This window comes from Bombina bombina, chromosome 1 (assembly GCF_027579735.1).
Source record: "Bombina bombina isolate aBomBom1 chromosome 1, aBomBom1.pri, whole genome shotgun sequence".
Taxonomy (NCBI): Eukaryota; Metazoa; Chordata; class Amphibia; order Anura; family Bombinatoridae; genus Bombina; species Bombina bombina.
This window is the reverse complement of record NC_069499.1, coordinates 1517284342-1517302180: the sequence shown is the minus strand read 5'-3', so window position 1 is coordinate 1517302180 and position 17839 is coordinate 1517284342. Positions and strand designations below refer to the sequence as shown.

At 38.4% G+C, this 17839-nt stretch overlaps 1 protein-coding gene across 3 annotated transcripts in view; it reads left to right on the top strand.

Moving 5' to 3' along the window:
* PCTP (phosphatidylcholine transfer protein) overlaps nucleotides 1–17839 on the top strand; it is a 100133-nt gene that overhangs the window by 26391 nt on the left and 55903 nt on the right. For all 3 annotated transcript variants that reach the window (XM_053708200.1, XM_053708208.1, XM_053708191.1), the window contains exons 2-5: nucleotides 3021–3138; nucleotides 7003–7082; nucleotides 10523–10694; nucleotides 13855–13922. In XM_053708200.1, the coding sequence (XP_053564175.1) occupies nucleotides 3021–3138; nucleotides 7003–7082; nucleotides 10523–10694; nucleotides 13855–13922 (438 nt within the window). The remainder of the gene's footprint in view (nucleotides 1–3020; nucleotides 3139–7002; nucleotides 7083–10522; nucleotides 10695–13854; nucleotides 13923–17839) is intronic.

Sequence of the window (17839 nt, the reverse complement as noted above, 5' to 3'; positions counted from 1 at the left end):
AAATCTACATAAAATCTACCCCCAAAAGGTTTTCGTTATAGCTGAACTGGAGCACAGGTGAAATATTCAGCTGATCAGTAACCATGGTAACTAACCTACTCTCACCCATCAACTGATTTTTTTTTTTACCTGTGCACTGGTTCAGCTATAATAAAAAAACTGGCCTGTAATAAAAAACTGTCTTACTAGAGTTTGCTGGAACTGTACACCATGCTGGTGACTTATACATCCCTACAAACCTATAGTTGTCACTCATGATGCTAAGCCCAGAAAGACAGCTCTTGGCTTTGTTACATATGAACTTGGAAATATCTGTGGAAAATAATGAGCTATGTTGGATTTATTAAATTCATGAATTACAGCCAGGATCTGTGGTCACCTTAAAGTCTCACGGCCCCCAACTGAGGGTGTTTCAGACGATCAGAGCAGAGGGTAAAATAAACACAATTAGGTTTGTCACCCAGCTGATTTATTAGAGGCGTGACTGGTTTATTTAGGGCAATGTACCCCATTAATATAAATAAATCCCTGTTATTTTGGAAATGATCTGGTTTAGAGAATTTGTTTTTAAAGGCCTAAATCCTATGCGAATCGTGCAACACTAGATTTTGTTCTTTTTTTTTTTTAGTAGCTTTAGTAGTGAGTGAATCATACTCAAATTGTTATTATTAAGCGAGTGTGCACTATTGCATGTCATTAAATAACAGTGGCATCTGATGGCTGTTTACTATGATCAGCCCCCATGGGGTTTTTCACCTCTCCCGCTATAACAATTTTCTTATTTAGCGATTACCTTTCCAACGGTGGGTCTTGGGGGTCCGTAGTTGCTTAGATGCCTGAGATACAGGCTTCTTAGCAGCTTGTCCTCATTTCCCTATACTGTCCATTGTAATATTTCAATAAAGTTGCGCGGTGACGTCATCACGTCATTGCGCGTGACGTCACTGCGCAAAACATGAAGCCCCGGCGATGCCTGTCACTATACAGGCCCGATAACCGGGGTGGGAGTCGATGGGAGCCCCCAGATTGCCCTTGAGGTGGGTGAGTGCTAGCGATGGCTCTGAGCCGTCGTCAGCACCTGACTGGAAAAATTTGCAACGGCTCAGAGCCGTCGCTAGCACTCAAAGGATTAATATACTTTATAACATTGAAACCTCTAAATGTCTGCCTGTTTCTAAGCCACTACAGACAGCCTCTTATCACATGCTTTTTATTTGCTTTTCACAACAGGGGATTGCTAGTTCATGTGAGCCATATAGATAACATTATGATCACGGCCATGGCTTGTGGCAGACACTGCACTAATTGGCTAAAATGCAAATCAATAGATCATAACTAAAAAGTCATGTGATCAGGGGACTGTCCGAAGATGCTTAGATACAAGGTAATCAAAGAGGTAAAAAGTGTTTTAATATAACTGTGTTGGTTGTGCAAAACTGGGGAATGGTAATAAAGGGATTATCTATCCTTTAAAACAATAAAACTTCTGGTGCAGACTGTCCCTTTAACCGCAAATACTCAGTGTCCTTTAACCTGTTCCGCCACTGTCTTGAATCTTTGCACCTCAGTTTAGTTTGAAATTTAAACAGCCCAACAATATTGTAAACTGTGCATGTGTAACAGCCTTTAAACAGCTCTCCCCGTGAATACTACTCAACTCAGAGCCCCACTAATGCGGTTTTCACAGGGTTAGTGAAATGTTCACAACAGTTCTCCCAAGATATACAGTAGTTAGAAATAAGAGGCTTACCACACTAGCTGCAGTCCGGTTGGAGTATGACAGGCAAAGTCCTTTTCCAAATGGAATCCTCCGTATATACATGGTGACTGCTTGTTCCTGGTATGCGGTGTGTATCGCCAAACTTACATGCAGCACATAGCCTCGTTCTGATGCCGGCAAAGTCAAACCAGCAATGGCTCCTCCAATGAGACCGCCGGGACCCTCCACGCCCCCAGGATAGTAGAAAGAAACAAATAACAGCACAGTCGCGGTCTCAGTGGAAATAAGCAAGAAGCGATTCCTTAGGGTTAAAAAGTTCCATTTATTGTATATATCTAAAAACGAAAAAGGCACATGTTTTTAGATATATACAATAAATGGAACTTTTTAACCCTAAGGAATCGCTTCTTGCTTATTTCCACTGAGACCGCGACTGTGCTGTCATTAGTTTGAAATTTAGTTGGTTTTATGTCAAAATCAAATAGTTACAGCTCTGTAACTTTCAATTCAATTTGATCATTTTTAAAACAGAGTTTTTAAAATATATTTTAGCACACATTTTTCCTCTAAATTAGTTAACACGATAATAATTGACACGCGATTAATAACTAAAAGGTTCTATCTTAAAAAAACAAACACATTTTTAAAGAGTCAGTAAAGTCAAAATGAAATGTTCATGATTTAGATAGATTGTACAATTTTAAACAATTTTCAATTTACCTCTTATAAGATTTGCTTTGTTCTGTCAAGAGTATAACAAGATAGAAAAAAAGTTGTAGCTGAGCACGAAAAATGAAGATTTTATTCTTTATTCAGGGCACATAAAACACACAGATAAAACATCCCTCTTGTAAGAAGTAGGGTGAAAATGGGCTGACGCGTTTCGGCTCATGCCTTCATCAAAGACCTACAAACGATTAACACATCTTTCTTTAAATAGCATAATTTTACCTTTTATGGGATAATAAACATCATATGAACATACTCAATTTAACACTTAATTGACAAAACAAGAAAGAAAACAATAAAAATAGTCTCCAATAAAAGGGAGTGTAAAAAAACCCAACTACCTAGGTATGCTCTTCAACAGATGTCACAGAGAGAACAAAGCAGATTTGATAAAAGAATTTATGAAAACTGTCAAGATACTGAAAATTTCTTTCAGCCTTTGAGTAGTTGAAGTAAAGAGCATTTTCAGTATTTCGTGGTGATGTGTGAAGTCACACGAGTTGTGATATTAATGTGATAATCACTCGCCTCGTTAATATGTTGATGCTATATTTTCTCTTGTGTTTTTCAGCAATCTGGACTGTACGAGTATAAAATCTATGGTGCTTTGGAGGACTGTTCTCCTGAGCTTTGCGCTGATGTCTACATGGATTTAAATTATAGGAAACAGTGGGACCAGTACGTAAAAGGTTTGTGTTTGAGAAATGGGCAGTAACATTTTACAACTGCTGAAAGAGGTTGTTTAGCACAAGGCTAGAATATTTTTCTTTTTTTTCTATAAGAAATCATTTTGCTGCAGCTGTGTTTGGCCTCCAAGGAGTTTATTTAGAATCTAAGTTTAAGGTTCTTTTTTCATACTTTATTCAGTTATAGTGTAGCAAACCCTTAAAGGGACATCAAACGCATGATAATGTACCTTCGTAGCTGAGAATTTTGAAATGAATAATGAAACTTTATTTTTTTGTTTTTTTATGCTTATTTTCTTTTTTCTTTTCACTGATTTACTTGTCCCCCAGAACAAAATATTTAGTATAAATATATATATATGTAATTGTATATGATATTATACATATATATTTATGTGTTAAAGGGACAGTCAACACCAGCATTTTTGTTGTTTTAAAAGATAGATAATCCCTTTATTACCCATTCCCCAGTTTTGCAAAATCAACACAGTTATAATAATATATTTTTTACCTCTGTGATTACCTTGTATCTAAATCAGACTTGCATTTTAGCCAATCAGTGCTCACTCATCGATAAATTCATGTGCATGAGCTCAATGTTATCTTTATGAAACACATGAACTAATGCCCTCTAGTGGTGAAAAACTGTCAAAATGCATTCACTTAAGAGGCAGCCTTCAAGGTCTAAGAAATTAGCATATGAACATCATAGGTTTAGCTTTCAACTAAGAATACCAAGAGAACAAAGCAAAATTGGTGATAAAAGTAAATTGTTTAAAATGACATGCCCTATTTGAATCATGAAGATTTTTTTGCGACTTGACTGTCCCTTTAATATGTGTATATACACATATAAACATTAATATATATGTAAAAATTACATATATATTTAAACTTTGCTGCCCATCGCAAGGTTGCGTTCGCATTGCGCTCAACTAGTAATTACAGCGCACTCACAAAAGCAAAATTTTACGCTCCACTCATAATCTGGCCCTCAATGTGCCTTAACATGCTCTTTGTGAATCAGGAAAGTTTTCATTTTCCTGTTTTAAATCTATTCTGACCTTTATTAATTTAAAGAACATCCCTCGCTAAATGTGTAGTGTGATGAAATTCTCTCCTGATCATACTGACAATATGAAGCGTGAGCATGGAATGTGAACACGCAAATAAGGAAACGGTGCATTTATTCAGAATCTTTATCTATTCCTTTTTTGTCATAAAAAATACTCTGGAAAAAAATATGTTCTAATTAAAAAGAAAAAAATCGTCCTGAGAAAATCTATTTTTTTGTATACATTGAGGTTCAAATTTCATGACGAAAACACTATGCACTAGAATATCGATTTTAAGAAAGTTGCTTATAATTAGAAGTTCTATTCATAAATAGACAGCATAGCAGCATCCTCTGGTGGAAGAATTTTGATTAACATTTGTCCCACTGGTAAAAAAAAACAATGGGGCTCTACTATATCTAAGTAGTGTGTCCAGAAATAAGGTGCGCCTAATTTATGCTATTTCAAAAAGTCAGCAAGGTAGCTCTTAGAATTATGTAGCCTGATGAAACGGCATGTTAGCCGAGAAACGCGTTGCTAAGTAATTTTTATATTTTTAATAAATACTTTATTTTGTCTACCTTGCTGGTGAATTGTTCTATTTGCCTTATTGATCCCTTGCTTGGATTAACCTCTATCGGCATATCCACCTTTATTTTCCACCACTCCTCCAACGATCCAGGAGCAGCTGTACAGGCCTCAGGGAGTCAGCCGAACGGCTCTTTAAGATTCGGCACGCCTGATATTGCACTGCTTGTGCAACTCCGTTTGTGAGTATAACTTCTCGACATCTGTTGTATGTGTATTCTGTGCCTGGGATAATCTGCACCAAGGGCGGTATCTATATTTTATGTCATAGGTATCTTTTTTCCCCACATCGTTGGTGAAGTGATTACCCAGTGAACAGCTGATTTCACCCTCTAGCGAGTCAGCCGAGCGGCTCTGAAGCTTCGGCTCACCTGTTATTGCACTGCATGTGCAAACATCTTTGTGAGTATTACTCTGAACTGTTAGTTTAGAATCATTTGTAGCCAAGGATCATCTGCACCAGAGCGCCTCTTCTTTTTTTGTTTCTATACAGAACGCAGTCACCACTGGTAAAAATATTAACAATATCATGCAGCCATATCTGTGCATCATTCTTTATGGTATAGATTTATGATAACTATATGGTATAATCTTAATCTTGTAATACACCATTTTCATAGTAAGTGCTTTATAGTTCTGATTACACAAATAAAACATATATACAAAACAGGACATAGTGAATAATTTAATGCCATGCATCTATATCAGCCTTCCATTCTGACATACCTTTGTTTTTCTGTGGTGATACATCAGTTGTCTTTTACACGTGCATTGTAATTTGGAGGTCATCCTTCTTGCACTTTTGGAACATTGAATATGATGGAGTGTCATTTTCATTTGCCCGTATGTTAGTGTTGCTGTTCAAGGGCGTACTCCTAGTTTGTCAGTTTTTGGTTACCAAATGAAGTTGGCTCTTTCCTGACTACTCTTCGGGATCCTGATTTGGCTTTGCCATACCTTACTGTTTTTTACTTTGACTTGCCTTTGGTCTCCTGATTTGGTTCTTGAACCTCCTTGCAAGTGCATGACCTCAGCCTTGTATACAATGCTGTACTCACAATCAGCTGACAGAGTTGAGACTGCAGCATGAAATATTTCTTCACTGCATTTTAGCTGGATATAAATTACCAGTGTCCTTCCTTGTTTTGAAGGTTCCTCTGCAGCCTCCACCGCAATATTAAAGCAAACTATGATCATTGTTATAAAACTGCCAGGGAGCCTGTGCTGTTCTCAGCTTTCCTGTGATTTGGGCAACTCTAAACTGTCTTTCACTCTTTTAACTTCCAACAGTTTCAAAAGAGTAAGGAACCCCACATGTGACAGTTGTAGGCAGATACCATAAATATCACAGATACCCAGCCTCTTCCGAGGTATTATATAAAGTATACACCCTACTGAGAACTTCTATTCCTTGCTGTCCTGTTATTCCAGTTGTATAGTGAGACCTTATATTCAGTACATAACTTGCATATACCCATTTGAAACCTGAAACTGAATGCATGGTCCTCTGCTGGAGCCTGAATAGCAAAATATGGAGACAGAACGCATAGCAGGTGACCAGGAACTCATGTTGATGTTTCCTATGGAGCAGGCTGTACAGCTTCTCATTGGTTGTACCCCCTGATGATGCTTATAAGGAAAGAAGACTGTGGGTTGGGGGAGCGGCCAGAGGTAACCAATGTTTTTTTTTTTTTTTTTTTACAAGAAAAGGTCACAATAAATAATAAAAAGTCTATTGCAATTTTTTTACTACAGATAATAGGTGTTTAATGTCTCTTTAAATTACCTGTAACCCCAACACACCCAATTAACCAGTACTGGGGATCATTTTAGAATATCTCACCTGAGCAGAGAGGTTTTGAATATCAGGGCCTTAGTGAGAGCAGGTACAAGACAGCTTTCTTTATACATGCCGCTACTTCTTTATCAAACAGCTGAAATATATTAATAAACAACATCTCAATGCAAATGATTTTACCTAGAGGTTTTGTTTTTGTGCTTACACCACGTAAAAGAAATTATCTGTGTAAATAGTATTTTTTTTTGTATTTCATTTTAACATAAACACACAGAAGCAGTTTGTGTTGCAACCCTTTAAAAGACACGTCATAAACCCTAATAGAGTCACCATATTTTCTTGTTTGTATGCATATATATTGCTAGTCTGGTAGATACAGTATTAATTATTATTTATTTTTTAATGAACAAATATTTCATTTTCCAGCATTACAGGAAGACACAAGTGGAGAGGATAAGGTTATCTACTGGGAAGTGAAATATCCATTCCCTTTGTCCAACCGGGATGTATCCTTCTATTTGAGCATGAATGGGTGAATTAGTATATTTTTTTTTTTACTAGTTCTCTTATGCATGCAATATGAATAAAAGATTGTTTTTTAAAGATATCGAAAGTGCCTTCAAGTTAATAATTCTCTCTCTCTCTCTCTCTCTCTCTCTCTCTCTCTCTTCATATGTAATATATAATTATTATATTATATATATGTATACATGGTGATACATGTGTCTATATGTATGCATATGTAAACATATTAACAAATATATACACATATCTCTCTCTCTCTCTCTCTCTTCATATGTAATATATAATTATTATATTATATATATGTATACATGGTGATACATGTGTCTATATGTATGCATATGTAAACATATTAACAAATATATACACATCTCTCTCTCTCTCTCTCTCTCTCTCTCTCTCTCTCTCTCTCCCTCTCCCTCCCTCTCTCTCTCTCTCTCTCTCTCTCTCTCTCTCTCTCTCTCTCTCTCTCTTCCTCTTCATATGTAATATATAATTATTATATTATATATATGTATACATGGTGATACATGTGTCTATATGTATGTATATGTAAACATATTAACAAATATATACACATCTCTCTCTCTCTCTCTCTCTCTCTCTCTCTCTCTCTCTCTCTCTCTCTCTCTCTCTCTCTCCCTCTCTCCCTCTCTCCCTCTCCCTCCCTCTCTCTCTCTCTCTCTCTCTCTCTCTCTCTCTCTCTCTCTCTCTCTCTCTCTCTCTCTCTCTCTCTCTCTCTCTCTCTCTCTCTCTCTCTCTCTCTCTCTCTCTCTCTCTCTCTCTCTCTTCCTCTTCATATGTAATATATAATTATTATATTATATATATGTATACATGGTGATACATGTGTCTATATGTATGTATATGTAAACATATTAACAAATATATACACATCTCTCTCTCTCTCTCTCTCTCTCTCTCTCTCTCTCTCTCTCTCTCTCTCTCTCTCTCTCTCTCCCTCCCTCTCTCCCTCTCTCTCTCTCTCTCTCTCTCTCTCTCTCTCTCTCTCTCTCTCTCTCTCTCTCTCTCTCTCTCTCTCTCTCCCTCTCTCCCTCTCTCCCTCTCCCTCCCTCTCTCTCTCTCTCTCTCTCTCTCTCTCTCTTCCTCTTCATATGTAATATATAATTATTATATTATATATATGTATACATGGTGATACATGTGTCTATATGTATGTATATGTAAACATATTAACAAATATATACACATATCTCTCTCTCTCTCTCTCTCTCTCTCTCTCTCTCTCTCTCTCTCTCTCTCTAACCGGCACCCATGGGGATTGGTAGATTCCGGATAACTGTAGTTTCTGGTTGCTTGAGAGTTACTATTAAAAATAGGCCTAACTAGGTTCTATAACCCATACTATACTATAAACGCTGTATTTACTTGATGTTAATATTTAAATACAGTAAATAAAAACAAACTGTTAATTAATATTAATGCCGCCTCCGTTCAGTCCCGGGCACCCAGTGGCAGCGTGATGTCTAATTCTCAGACTGCCTTGTGCTCACAATTTTCAAGAGCAGTTAGGTAGGGTCTGGTGGCATTAAAAGGGCAAGCTTTCATCTTTGAGAAACCACTATAGAGAAAGGAAGCTGCAGATAAAAGTTAGTGTTAATTTTAATGTACAGTATCTTCAATTTTTATTTTCTGGTTTCTTGAGTTCTGGTTAACTGAGAGTTTACTGAGTATATATATATGTATGTATGTATATAATACCAAACCAATTGTGTATTCCAATTAATCAGCACTAGGTAGTTACAGGTATTCAAATCAACAAAATGACAAGGGTGCCCACATTTATGCACCTGGCTAATTTTGTTTTGATGCAGATTGCACATTTTCTGTTAATCCAATAAACCTCATTTCACTACTGAAATATTACTGTGTCCTTCAGTTATTTGATAGATCAAAATGAAATTGCTGATCCAAACACGCAATTATTTATAAATGAAAATCATGGAAATTGTCAGGGGTGCCTAAACTTTTGCATATGACTGTGTATATATATATATATGAGTAAAGGAAAGTTAGTAAAGTGCACTATATTAGAAAGCTCCCATTGTGGGAATGATTCTCAACTCTCACTTGCAAGATTGCAATATATGCCCAGAGACAAGGGATTAAGCAGTCCGTTGAAAAAGTAAACTTAACACAGAGTTCAAATGCTTGCACACTCTTGCCCCGGACTCTTCAGACAAACCAACAGCACAAAAGGAGTATGCCATATGAGATTAACATTGCCACAGTAAATTCGCTGGCTATACTCACTGCATCAAATGCGGTGCTGCGTTGTCACAATCCTTCCGGCTCCGTGTGCTGCAAACAGATCCCCTTTGCTCACCGCTTCTTGCAGAATCCTCTGTGCCGATTCAGTGTGTTTCTCAATTCACACAGTGCGTGTCCGATGACGTATGCACAGCCGGTCACGTGGTATGCGGTGTCCAATCGGTGTATCCCTTGTCTCGTCTTCAGTAGGTAGCCAGCAGACGTAATCAGGGCTGTAGGTGCAGGCGAGTCCAAACCCAGCCTGCTAAGTGAGAGGCTTCCGAGCCTAAGGACCCCAGATACTGGCGTAATGAAATGATCAGTAGAAAGAAATCCAGGGTCAAAGTAGTAAAAATAAAATCCAAACTTTATTGAAGTCCACTTGTGGATAAAAAACCATGGGGGTCAAAAACATACAGCACTCAGCACTTGTTGTTTCCAGCTAAACAACAAGTGCTGAGTGCTGTATGTACTTTTTTACTACTTTGACCCTGGATTTCTTTCTACTGATCATTATATATATATACTGTGTGTATATATATGTGTTATAATTTATTTTAATATGTTTTCCATATGTTTTGTAAAACTTTTCTTATAGCCCTAACACTTTGTTTTAGGTCTCATGTTGTGCTACCTTTTTTTAGCGCTGTTATGTGATGTGCTTGAGCTAAACACATAACTTTCAACTTGTAATATGTTCTTTGGTGATTCTTCTTTACAATGGACTTGTAATATTAATTACATCCTACACTATCAGTAGCGCTCCAATTCTAATTTGGGTCCTAATCGTTAGAAATAATGTTTTTTGGTTCAAAGATGACCAGAACCTCACATATGGTGAGTCAATGACAAGAGATAAATATGTGTAGCCACAAATCACTAGCTAGCTAGCATATTCTTTTTCAACATAAGAATACCCAGGGAACAAAGTATATTTGAAAATAGAAGTGAATTCAAAAGTGTTTATAAAAAACATGCTCTATCTGAGTATTGCAAGTTTAAGTTTGACGTTCCTATCCCTTTAATTATACTTCAGCTGATTATTTTTATGTATGTATATTTACATTGTTTACGTTTGCACCCGATAGTTCCATACAGATTTAACGGTATTTAAATGCGATATTATGTGCATTTTCTTTATATCTGAGCAAAGTATGTGTATGTCCGTGAAAGACGCAATTTAGACATTGATGGAAGGAAGATCTATGTGATATTGGCGAAGAGCGTAACCGTTCCGCACTGCCCAGAGAAGTCTGGAATCATCCGCGTCAACAGTTACAAACAAAGCTTAGCCATAGAGAGTAATGGCAAAAATGGGTGCAAAGGTGAGAGAGCGTACAAAATCTATGTTTTACTAGTTCACTTTTTTAATGCACTTGTTAAACGCATAAAAAATATTAAAAACGTGGATATCGTAGAATTTTCAAGCAAGTTTATTTCAAGGTTTTTCACTAACTTTTCGGGGGAATATAAAGATCTGTGGTAAAGAAAAACACTGCAGTTAAAAGGCCAGAATAATAAACAGATTGCATGCTCTAATTCATTATATGTATGTAATTCTAAGACTAGCGACCGTGCACCATGTGTTTAACCCCTGCGCAGAGGTTAAACACACAGTAGAAGTACCGCTCAAGACCCACAGAGCACTGCTGGTCCCAAGAGGAATCTGTCGCTAATCCAGTCAGCAGAGCTAATTACAAGCGCTGTCGATTGGATCAGCGCTGGTTTCCACTTGGGACCAGGACAGTAGCGCAGGTTCATTAGTCTTAAAATTACATTCTCTGACAAATTATGTAAATTTATTTTTAACTATTATGGTCCTTTAATTATATTAATATTGATGATAGATGCAGATTTTTTCACTAAAACGATTAATATCAATTAATTGGATTTTGAGTATTTTAATAATTAACATGTTTAAACCTCAAGACACAGATTACAAGTGGAACGGTATTTAACGCTCCCGCTTCAGCGCTAACCCCACTAGAAGTTTTTTACACGTGTCGGGTAGCGCTCGTATTACAAGTTGTAAATAAAAAAAATTTGCTCACACTTTAACCCAATGCGCGCAAAAAGCCGAACTTAGAATATCAGTGCGCGATAATGTTTTCCCCCATAGAAGTCAATGGAGCAAAAAAGTGGGCAAAAAAACCCTAAATATGAGTAAAAATACTTTATTTTAATAATATAAATGGGGTTGTTATGTAAGTTGAACTAAATAAATGTCTGCCATGGTAAGATTTTCTGCTAAACCTTTTTACCATCAACTTGTAGTACGGCTTGTGCGCTATTCTTGCACACGGTAGTGCTAAAGATAAGGTACCCTGTGCTATAGTTTGCACTCCACTTGCTAGCCCATAGTTAATGTCAGCTTTAGAGCAGCAATGCAGTACTGGGATCTAGCTGAACACATCTTGTGAGCCAATGACAACAGGCACATGTGAGTAGCCACCAATCAGCAGTGTGCTCTCAGTGCTGCACTGCTCCTCATCCTACCTAGATATGCCTTTTTTTTAAAAAGGATACTAAGAGAACAAAGTACATTTAATAAAAAAAAGTAAATTTAAAAGTTTGCTAAAGGAGCACGAAGGTCAAAAAGAAACTTTCATAATTCAGAGCGTGTCATTTTCAGACACTTTTAAATTTAATTATCAAATTTATTTTGTTCTCTTGGAATCCTATGTTGAAAAACATACTTAAATAGGATGAGGAGCAGCAGTGCACTACTGAGAGCAAACTGGTTATTGGTGGCTACTCACGTATATCTCATGTCATTGGCTCCCAATATGTGTTCAGCTATATCATATTAATACATTGTGGCTGTTTAGCTGAATTTAACTATGTGCTTAATTTCTTTGCAGGGGTTAAACACATAGCTAGAACATTTTATTACTGCAATGTTGCTGGCATATAACATATTAGAGCAATATTTCCATTTTTATGTCTGTTTAAAATTGCATGCACTGTCCTAACCATAACTTTTACATTTTTATTTTATGTCACTAACTAAACAAATGCTAAATAAAATGTTACCCTTCCAATCCTATAATATAAAAGGCCAAGTGTGTTTGTCCAAAGCTGTCATGCGCTGTAGAGGCTGCGCAGGGACAAACACACCTAGCCTTCAGCAGACTAACCTCCTGGCATCTGGGGCCGACCGGGCTTGACAGGGGGCAGGGTCGGGCGTGACGCGGGCAGGGTCGGGTGAGATAGAGCTTAAAAGAGGGGGGATAGAGAGCTCAAAAGAGGGGGGATAGAGAGCTCAAAAGAGGGGGGATAGAGAGAGAGCTCAAAAGAGGGGGGATAGAGAGAGAGCTCAAAAGAGGGGGGATAGAGAGAGAGCAAAAGAGGGGGGTAAAGAGAGAGCAAAAGAGGGGGGAGAGAGAGAGAGCGCAAAAGAGGGGGGAGAGAGACAGCAAAAGTGAGGGAGGGGGAGAGAGCAAAAGAAAGGGGGGAGAGAGAGAGCAAAGAGGGGGGATTGAGATAGAAAAAGAGGGGGGATAGAGAGAGCAAAAGAGGGGGGATAGAGAGAGCAAAAGAGGGCGGAGAGAGAGCAAAAGAGAGGGGGTTGAGACAGCAAAAGAGAGGGGGGAGAGAGAGTAAAAAAGAGGGGGGAGAGAGAGAGTAAAAGAGGGGGGATAGGAAGAGCAAAAGAGGGAGAGACAGCAAAAGAGAGGGGGAGAGACAGCAAAAGAGAGGGGAAGAGACAGCAAAAGAGAGGGGTGAGAGAGCACAAAAAAAGGGGGGAGAGAGGGACTGAAAGAGGGGGGTTAGAGAGAGCAAAAGAGAAGGGGGATAGGGAGAGCAAAAGAGAGGGGGAGAGGGAGAGCAAAAGAGAGGGGGAGAGAGACAGCAAAAGAGAGGGGCGAGAGAGCAAAAAAAGGGGGAGAGAGAGTGAAGGAGGGGTTTAGAGAGAGCAAAAGAGAGGGGGATAGGGAGAGAGAAAGAGTGACGGTAAAAGAGAGGGGGTAGAGAGAAAAAAAATGTGGAGAGAGAAAGTGAAAGAGGGGGGGTTAGAGAGAGCAAAAGAGAGGGGGAGAGAAACGGCAAAAGAGAGGGGGAAAGAGATCAAAAGAAAAGGGGAGAGAGACAACAAAACAGAGGGGGGAGAAAGACAACAAAACAGAGGGGGGAGAGAACAAAAGAAATGGGGGAGAGAGAGCAAAAGAGGGGGGAGAGAGAGAGCAAAAGAGAGGGAGAGAGCAAAAGAGAGGGGGAGAGAGAGCAAAAGAGAGAGGGGAGAGAGAGCAAAATAGAGAGAGGGGGAGAGAGCAGAAGAGAGGGGGGAGAGAGATAGCAAAAGAGAGGGGGCAGAGAGAGCCAAATAGATGGGGGGGGGGAGAGAGAGAGCAAGGGGTGGAACTGCTGTACTGCAAAAATTGGCCCCTGTACACAGGCTTTAGGACTAGTTGTTAATAAAGAATTAAAATAAGTAATCCAAAAATACCAGCACTTACCAAGTCTCTGTTTTCTTGCTCCTTGTAGTTTTCATGTGCTACTTTGATAATCCTGGAGGAATGATTCCATCGTGGCTCATAAACTGGGCAGCCAAGGTACTGTAAAGAGTTTGTTAATTAATTATCTGAATTAACTTTTAAAACCAATTACTTAAAGGGATAGTCTAGTCAAAATTAAACTTGCATGATTCAGATAGAGCATGTGATTTTAAGCAACTTTCTAATTTACTCCTATTATAATTTTTTCTTTGTCCTCTTGCTATTTTTATTTGAAAAAGCAGGAATGTAAGCATAGGAGCCTGACCATTTCTGGTTCAGCACCTGAGTAGCGCTTTCTTATTGGTGTCTAAATGTAGCCACCAATAAGCAAGCGCTACCCAGGTTCTGAACCAAAAATGGGCAAGCTCCTAAGCTTACATTCAAATAAAGAGACCATGAGAACGAAGAAAAATTGATAACAGGAGTAAATTAAAAAGTTGCTTAAAATTGCATGTTCTATTTGAATCATGAAAGTTTAATTTTGATTAGACTATCCCTTTAATTCAAATTCATTTTCGGGAGAGTATCGGTATACAATCAATATCTTGAATACGATTTTGAATGTTGTGAACACAGATACTCTTTGTTTATAAACATTGTTAGTCTTTTTTTATTGTTTAAAAATGAAAGAGATTTTATTTGGAGTCAGAATATTAGCAAAAATAAAAATGCACTTTGTATTAACTAACATGAACTATGCATCTCTGTTTAAAGACTATAGAAGTCCCAGATCTCAGAATTTGGTAACGTTTGACTTTTTCCTCATTGCCAGCAATGCAATTTATTAAATATGTAACCCTTTATTGGCTGTTAGGTTTTTTTATATTTTCAAATTGCTGAATATTTTTTGCATATATTATTCAAGACTTATTATGAGACGTCTTTATTAAGGGAACAGTAGACACCTTGTAATTATAAGACATTTCTGTTGTGTTGCTATAGAATAACATATCAGCCAAGTCTTAACGTTTTTAAATTAAAATAACATCTTTTTAACTGCATTTACTTTTTAAATAGCTGAACTCTACCCAATTTTTCCTTATTTGGAGTAGCCAATCTGGGCTTTAGTCAGCAGACAACAAGACTAGTCCGTGTCATAAGGTTGATAAAGGGGACTCCAGAGAAGCTTTTACAACCATTTTTGTTTTATAACTACAGTAGTTGTGTGTAAATAATTTCAGTGAGAAACCCAAAGTTTGTGACAAAGTTAACAATTTTAATTATATGATCAGATTTGGTGGTGAAACAGTGGCATGAATTATACCTAAATGGACATAGATCAATACCTTGGGTTGTATACTAAAATAAAATATATAGTTTTGATGGCTAAATAAAAAAATATAAAACAAGGTTCTATTTCTGTTTAAATGGAGTGATAGCAAAAATGCTAACAATTCCTGGGTACTTTGGGCAAGTTTTTGTTTAACATTCCTGGCCTTAAGGGGTTAATATGGATTAGAAAATGTGTTGGTATAAAACAGGTTAATTTATCTTAACTTAAGTTTAAGTATACATTAGTGATACACTATTTAAAAAAAAGTTAGCCACCCCAGTCCTAGAATGAAAAGTGACTTTTCATTTCAAAGAAGGATAATACTTAGGGGCATATTTATCAAGCTCCGTATGGAGCTTGATGCGCCGTGTTTCTGGCGAGCCTTCAGGCTCGCCAGAAACACCAAGTTATGAAGCAGCGGTCTAAAGACCACTGCGCCATAACCTGTCCGCCTGCTCTGAGGCCGCGGACAGCAATCAACCCGATCAGATATGATCGGGTTGATTGACACCCCCTGCTAGCGGCTGATTGGCCGCGAATCTGCAGGGGGCGGAATTGCACCAGCAGTTCACCAGAAGTGCTTGGGCAATGCTGAATGCGGAGATGGGTTTGCTGTCCTCATTTAGCGATGTCTGTCGGACATGATCTGCTGATCGGATCATGTCGGACAGACATTTGATAAATAGGCCCCTTATTCTGAATTAAAAATCATTTAAATAAGATGCAGGTGGTCACCATGAGGAATGTAATATCCTGTTCTACTGGACGCCAGAGAGTTTAATTTTTTAGGTAGACATGGACGTTTTAGGATACCTCTCATTTTGCTTTTTTATTTGAAAGAGGAGAATCTCCTCTTTTGAATAAGAATAAACATGACAAAAGAAGTGGTTTCATTATCTCCTATGAAGAACACAGACGGACATGAGACACCATTTAGGAAAGACGTGAGTTCCCTTTCCCATGCCATTGCTATTAGTAATGGATTGTTATAAAATTACATTCTGTACTCTAAAGACAACACACACCACACACGTATTATACTCAAATGAAAGTGGTTTTGAACAATTTGGAATGGATTAAAAATTGGAGAACCACATGAAAAGTCCTGCAATGCACTTCACATGGGAATCCTGATCAATTGTAATTGGGGCCTATGAGGCCTATCTATCAAGCTCCGAACGGAGCTTGAAGGCCCGTGTTTCTGGCGAGTCTTCAGACTCGCCAGAAATACAAGTTATGGAGCAGCAGTCTAAAGGCGGACAGGAATCGCCAAAATGGTTGATTGACACCCCCCTGCTGACGGCCGATTGGCCGCGAGTCTGCAGGGGGTGGCGTTGCACTAGCAGCTCTTGTGAGCTGCTGGTGCAATGCTGAATACGGAGAGCAAATTGCTCTCCACATTCAGCGATGTCTGTCGGACCTGATCCGCACTGTCGGATCAGGTCCGACAGACATTTGTTAAATTGGCCTCTATGTCCTTTTTGCATAGCTCACGTGGCTAAACATTAGCTTATCTTATCTTTAGTTATGCAGATTTTCACAATTAGTTATTAACCATTTAACTACCAGTGGGATGAAATGGGGCGAATGCATTTTTTTGTTGGTCAAAAATAATCCATCCTAGTTGTATCATCCTTTTAATGTATCAAGGTCCATCCCTGCACTATTCAAGCACAACATATTTAATTGTAGACTTCAACAATAATTTGCAGATTTAATTCTCAAGTAATGTATGATTGGTACTGTATAAATGAGGGATCAACAAATTAGGGGAGCCATAGAGATATATACAGTATCTCACAAAAGTGAATACACCACTGACATTTTTGTAAATATTTTATTATATCTTTTCATGTGACAACACTGAAGAAATGACACTTTGCTACAATGTAAAGTAGTGAGTGTACAGCCTGTATAACAGTGTAAATTTGCTGTCCCTCAAAATAACTCAACACACAGCCATTAATGTCTAAACCGTTGGCAACAAAAGGGAGTACACCCTTAAGTGGAAATGTCCAAAATGGGCCCAATTAGCCATTTTCCCACCCCGGTGTCATGTGACTCGTTGGTGTTACAAGGTCTCAGGTGTGAATGGGGAGCAGGTGTGTTCAATTTGGTGTTATCGCTCTCGCACTCATACTGGTCACTGGAAGTTCAACATGGCACCTAATGGCAAATAACTCTCTGAGGATCTGAAGAAAAGAATTGTTGCTTTACATAAAGATGGCCTAGGCTATAAGAAGATTGCCAAGACCCTGAAACTGAGCTGCCGCACAGTGGCAAGACCATACAGCGTTTTCACAGGACAGGTTTCCCTCAGAACAGGCCTCGCCATGGTCGACCAAAGAAGTTGAGTGCACACACTCAGCGTCATATACAGAGGTTGTCTTTGGGAAATAGACGTATGAGTGCTGCCAGCATTGCTGCAGAGGTTGAAGAGGTGGGGGGTTAGCCTGTCAGTGCTTAGACCATACAACGAACACTGCATCAAATTGGTCAGCATGGCTGTCGTCCCAGAATGAAGCCTCTTCTAAAGATGATGCACAAGAAAGTCCACCAACAGTTTGCTGAAGACGAGCAGACTAAGGACATGGATTACTGGAACCATGTCCTGTGGTCCAATGAGACCAAGATAAACTTATTTGATTCAGATGGTGTCAAGCGTGTGTGGCGGCAACCAGGTGAAAAGTATAAAGACAAG